At 38.0% G+C, this 5,472-nt stretch overlaps 1 protein-coding gene and 1 long non-coding RNA gene across 2 annotated transcripts; one reads left to right on the forward strand and one right to left on the reverse strand.

The window, feature by feature from the left end:
- Window positions 1-678: 678 nt before the first annotated feature.
- Window positions 679-1,499, forward strand: LOC133720310 (uncharacterized). The gene is made up of 3 exons (XR_009851801.1): window positions 679-1,070; window positions 1,255-1,292; window positions 1,445-1,499. It is a non-coding gene; the product is annotated as an uncharacterized LOC133720310 (long non-coding RNA).
- Window positions 1,500-3,270: 1,771 nt separating this feature from the next.
- LOC133720971 (aspartyl protease AED1-like) lies at window positions 3,271-4,042 on the reverse strand. The gene is made up of 2 exons (XM_062147465.1): window positions 3,652-4,042; window positions 3,271-3,521 (listed from the first exon to the last, which is right to left on the reverse strand). The coding sequence occupies exons 1-2, from the start codon at window positions 4,040-4,042 to the stop codon at window positions 3,271-3,273; spliced, it is 642 nt and encodes a 213-aa protein (XP_062003449.1).
- Between the last annotated feature and the right edge of the window lie 1,430 nt (window positions 4,043-5,472).

Raw genomic sequence — 5,472 nt, forward strand, 5'->3', positions numbered from 1 at the left:
CGAATATCTGTGTAAAAAGTAGACACGGATATCTGTGTGAAAAGAAAAATTAGCTACTAAATTCCGTGTGAAAAAATAGAATAGAGACAGAATTCCGTGTAAACAATAATTAACATGACAGTTATATATTACCGAGATAAATACACACGGATATCAGTGGTAAATATATATGTATCTCACACAGATTTTCGTGGTAAATGTTTTCCCGCTCACTTTTTTGGAACAAATTCAATTTCCCTCCCTAGTAGTCTCACACGCTGTCTCTCTCTGTGTGACCCTTTTCGGTTTTTCTTATCCTTAGCCGATTAAACTTTCTCCCTCTCTCATCTCTCCCTCACCTGCAAACCAAGAAAAACAGAAAGCCTCAAGTTCTCAAGCCTCAAGGCGTCACAGAAGAAGATGTTCTCCCCCATCATCTCCGGTACGAGCCCCTCAAGGTCATCACCGACCACAATCCAAGCGGTCGTCATCAGGTCTGGGAGCCCAATCTCTAGTCCAAGGTCTGGGAGCCGAGTTTTTTCATCTATTTTCATGGCTACTGTTGTTTTTCTATTGATGTTCGAATTCCTGACACCACTGTTTATATCTGTGCATATAGTATGCTTGATAGATGGTATTGTATGCATGCAAGTTCTGATTATCTTTCGCACATAGATATATCGGTGTAGGTGACAATGAAGAAGTGCAGCTATTTTACATTGTCGATGAGTCTGAAAGAGCTCCTGCAGACGATCCTCTGTTGCTATGGTTCAATGGAGGCCCAGGTTGCTCTGGTCTTGCTGGATTCTTTTTTGAGAGTGGTATTTTCTCGTCCTTCATTACATCAGTTTCTGAAAACATGTTGCACAAAGCTATGAATTTCTGCAGAAGGTATGCATCTTATACAATCTATTTGTAAGAAAACTAGTGGCATTTATTCCACAGATTTAATGAATAGTCTGCTTTGAATTTGACAATTCGTGTTGTCATGCAGTGGCTGGAGGCACACCCTGCGGAAAATATGCTCTACATTGGTGGTGACTCCTTCTCTGGCATAATTGTGCCAATGATTGTGTAACAAATATTGGATGGTATGCTACTGTCAGCCAATAACTATTCTTCTTCCTTTCTTGCTTTGCATTCGTGATTCGTTTCATCTATTCATTTTTGTTAATCATAATAGTTTACCCTAATTTAATCACCAAATGATGGACCTGATTGAAATTGAAAAGAGTAGTAGCTTATGGCTAGTCCTACTTCCTCATGATGTTGCAGGTAATGAAAATGGAACTTTGCCTCTAATGAATCTCAAGGTATGTGGATCTAACTGCAGAAAATTGGATTAATTAAGATAGGAAGTGAACGCCTTATACCTGGAAACCAGTCATAGATTATTGTTTAGAGCATTGTAAATTCTCAGTTTTTGTAAATTGTTATCTATATTATGTTCTTGAACTCTTATTAGGGATATGTAATTGGGAACCCAGTGACAGATTCATTCATTGATGCAAATGGAAGAACTTTATTGCATGTTGTTGCTGTTCTTTTGTCTTTTTGATAGATTGCTGCATAGAACTTTATAAGGTCTGTGATCAATTCCAAATTATTTGAAGATATATAGAATTAATAACATCAACAATATGTTTGTATGTACAGTGCAAAGCATCCTCTAGTCCTCTGCACCGATGATTCTGGGGTCTTTTCTACCAGCCCTTCCAACGAGTACAACCTTGCTGCTTCTGCATTTGGTATGTCTGATGTCACTAGTGCATTTAATATAACATAGAACAAAAGCTCACAACTGATGCCCGTTTCTTGAATTCTTAGGTCTTGGAAGGAGGGAAATATTTCAGCTAACGAGAAATTCGTGCAAGTTTATATTTGCAGATGATGGAGTGAAGAGAGAATTAAAGGAGATTTTTAGTTCACCAGAACAGAAGCTCGACCAATCTTTCGAATTTAGGGGCATATGCAGAAACGCTGATCATTTCATAAGTTGTATTATCAACTGCTATTGACATCTTTGGAATGATATTTTTTTTCTTCAAGTAATGCAGAATCTTCATTGGTTCCTAATTAATTAGCAGATTTTTTTTTTAATTTTTTTTTTATAAATGCTATCACTTTTACACACAGAAATCCGTGTGAGATAGGTTCATATTTGCCACAGAAATCCGTGTGAAATAGAGTTGTTCACAGATTACATTGCATTACGGTAATTTATATTTATGGAAAGATGGTGGGCCCCATGTCGAGTAATACACACGGAAAAAATAATCCGTGTGAGATGAGTACATATTTGACACAGAAATCCGTGTGAGATAGGTAAACATTTGCTACAGAAATCCGTGTGAAATAGAGTTGTTCACACGGATTTCGTTCCATTCTGGTAATTTATATTTATGGAATTATAGTGGGGCCCACGTTAGTATTTCGCACGGACAACATAATCCGTGTGAGATGAGCATTACCCCCCCTCCAAACCGCACGGTAACACCAATCTGTGTGTGTACTGTGTGTAAAAGCTATCACACACTGAAATCAGTGTGAGATAGTCTTATTACCCACAGATTAAAATCCGTGGGTAATTGTTGTTTTGCTAGTAGTGTATACTCACCAAAGCTGTATCCAGCAAGTTGTTCTATGACTCACTAGGCAAGTTGGGTCTTCGAGATGTTTATGCCCCAACTTGAGGGGGAGTGTTGACGTGTGAGTCATTATGTTGACATGTCAGTCATTATTAGTTGACGCGTGAGTCATCTAGAGAATATGTGTATTCAGTAGTTTCCTTATAGGACTTAGTTTCCTATACTAGGTTGTACTAATGTGTAGTACAATAGGGTTTTGTATATATATCCCTTACACAATTGTGAATAATATAGAAGAATTCTCACTCACAAATATTTTCTCAATATTTGACTGAAGGAGCACATAATCTGCAATTGGTTGTTTGCTTTGAGAGTTGTCTACGTTGCGTTTCTTTCTTTTGGTTTGAGAGTAAGTTCATCCATGAAGGTAATATTTCTAAACTTACAGATATGTTGGTGTATTGGATCTGCAATAATGTTACTATACCCAATAGGCCAATATCGCATTTTTCAAGTCAAATTTTTTGTTTTCATTGTTTTAATCCCTAAACAGGAACTTTTCCTTGGTAAAATTCCGATTTTCATTTTGATTTCTGTATGAGAATGTATGTATGTGGATGCAAGTTGTGCATGTGCAGTGAGAGATTTAATGGTTTTCTGGGAGCTATATATAGACTGAAATCTTTAGATTAACTTTTGAAACTTATTGGCATATCTCTGGTGCAAATGACACTATACTTTTTCTACCATAAAGAGATAATTTCAGTACATCAAACAAGAACCGATGATTTGCCTGCTGAAATGCTCCTAGGATATTGATTCCTAAATCACTAGTAGGGAATATAGCCATGCAGAAATTAGAATTGAAACGTTCGAACACAGCTTTCGAATCCAGCACAAGGTTTGCTCCTTTAAAATGGAATGTCATTGATGGCAAAGTCTTATTTTCCCCTCCTAACGATCCATAACAAAGATCAAAAATACCTTGCTTTGTTGGACGCTTTCCATGATGCTGCATAATATATTTCACCATCTCCTCTCAAAATTGTATATGCACCTTTAACAAGCATAGAGTAAGGAGTACCTGTGTCTATGAAAAATCCACCAAAAGGGCCATATTTCAGCTTGAAAATTTCTGGATCTATATGAAGGCGCTTTTCTGCAATGCTTATACCTAAAAGATTGACACTGTATGCCTGCATATGTGCTGGCAAAATCTCTGTTTTCTGTATACTTCCACATATTTTTGCATCCTTACCAAAGCTTAATGTTGTGTGAGTTTCCCTTGGTATTGTTGATGACGGCAGACAGTAAGAGAAGCGCCGATTGGTCTCTTTAGCCAGTTGATTTAGGATTGACCGCTGCGCCATACCTAACCCAAAAATGCCAGCTATTGGATTCTTAGGTCCATCATTTTGACCAAAATTGATATTCTGGTTATCAGTGCCACAACCAAATGCTACCCTGAAGTTCATAGAGGTTTGGTTAGTCCCTGTGAAAGTAAAGATATCACTTGAAACCCGAGCCTCAGTTTTGCTTCCATTGCTGTATTTTACTTGTAGACGCACATCCCTCCACTATGGATATCACATAATTGGGGAACACAAAGGGGGTCTGTACACCGTAAGTAACGGTGTGCTATAGACTCTATATTTGAAATTTCCTCCCATGACAGGGAAGCAATTGCTGCATCCTTCACACTGAAACCATGTATCAGCACTGCCTGTATCTGCCATTAAGTAGGGTGTATAGAGTTGTGAGCCAATGCCCATTCGCGTTACATATAATTACTCAGAGCTCGAGAAATAGGTGGTTGTATAGTTGCTGGTGTATCCTTCATGAACTCCTTTGATGGGCTTATTGCTCTTGGTGAACTCAAGGACATGAGGTAATGAACTCTGTTGGTTGATATTTCAGCCATTATCATGCCTTGCTTCTGGTGTGTGATTCAGTGGGAGGATAACTGAATCGAGAGGGATGAGTGGGATGCTAAAACCACAGGTGGGAATTGGCAAGATGGAAGTGAGCATGAACAAGACCAGGGTCATCATAATCTCACGCATTGTTTGCATATTTTGTGTGTTGCTTTGTGAGTAGCTCATTTGCAGTATTTATAAACCTTTAAATGCATGTATTGATGCACTAGATATGCGATAAATGTGCTTTACTAAAAGGAGATTTTCTTAGCTTGCATTAGTTTTGTATCTGATTTGTGGATTCTGGTAGGATTGTTATGCTGTATAATTGATGAAAATGATCTTCTGAGGGGCAACATCAGCAACTTTTTCCGACTTATTGAAGGAAAGCAATATTTTCTTTAGTTATTAGCCTGGCTGTCTTTGTCATTATGATAATAATGAAAGAGGTTTATATAATCGAATTTAGGGACCTTTCATTTTTTTAATTTAGTGATCTAAACTATTGTCTCCAAAAGCAAGTTCCTACCTATTGTCTACCTTTCCTTTTGGTAAAATGGAGGCCTACAGGCTATAGCCTTAGCTAAACAACTAAAAGAGACTAGCCCCAATCTTGGCAGGAGAAACCCTTAAAATCTCTGTCTCTTTACTAGTGTTACAATGAAATGTGCTTGTAATCCTTGTATAACTAACCAGGCTGCCCCTTCGACTTTTTACAAGAGCCACACAGCCCTTCCTCGTCTTGAGAAGTTGAGTGCCCTGGTAAACTCATGGGCGTGAGATTTATAACCCATCTAAAAAAGCTCAAAGGTGTTAGTATATGACTATATTCACTACTAAAAATTTCCCCATTCCACACTGATTTGAATTACTCCCTATTGGGACAAAGCATACTGGTATGCAGCCACTAATGAGGAATCAATCCCCTCTATTGCAAGTGCTATTGAGACATTACACACCAATAATTTAACAGTGTGATGCCTTTAACC

Source organism: Rosa rugosa, chromosome 7, assembly GCF_958449725.1.
Source record: "Rosa rugosa chromosome 7, drRosRugo1.1, whole genome shotgun sequence".
Lineage (NCBI taxonomy): Eukaryota > Viridiplantae > Streptophyta > Magnoliopsida > Rosales > Rosaceae > Rosa > Rosa rugosa.

Coding starts and splice junctions, on each gene's coding strand:
- LOC133720971 (XM_062147465.1), bottom strand. CDS start 4,042: ATGAACTTCAGGGTAGCATTTGGTTGTGGCACTGATAACCAGAATATC. Junction 3,522..3,651: donor TGGATTTTTCATAGACACAG/GTACTCCTTACT, acceptor ATGGATCGTTAG/GAGGGGAAAATAAGACTTTG.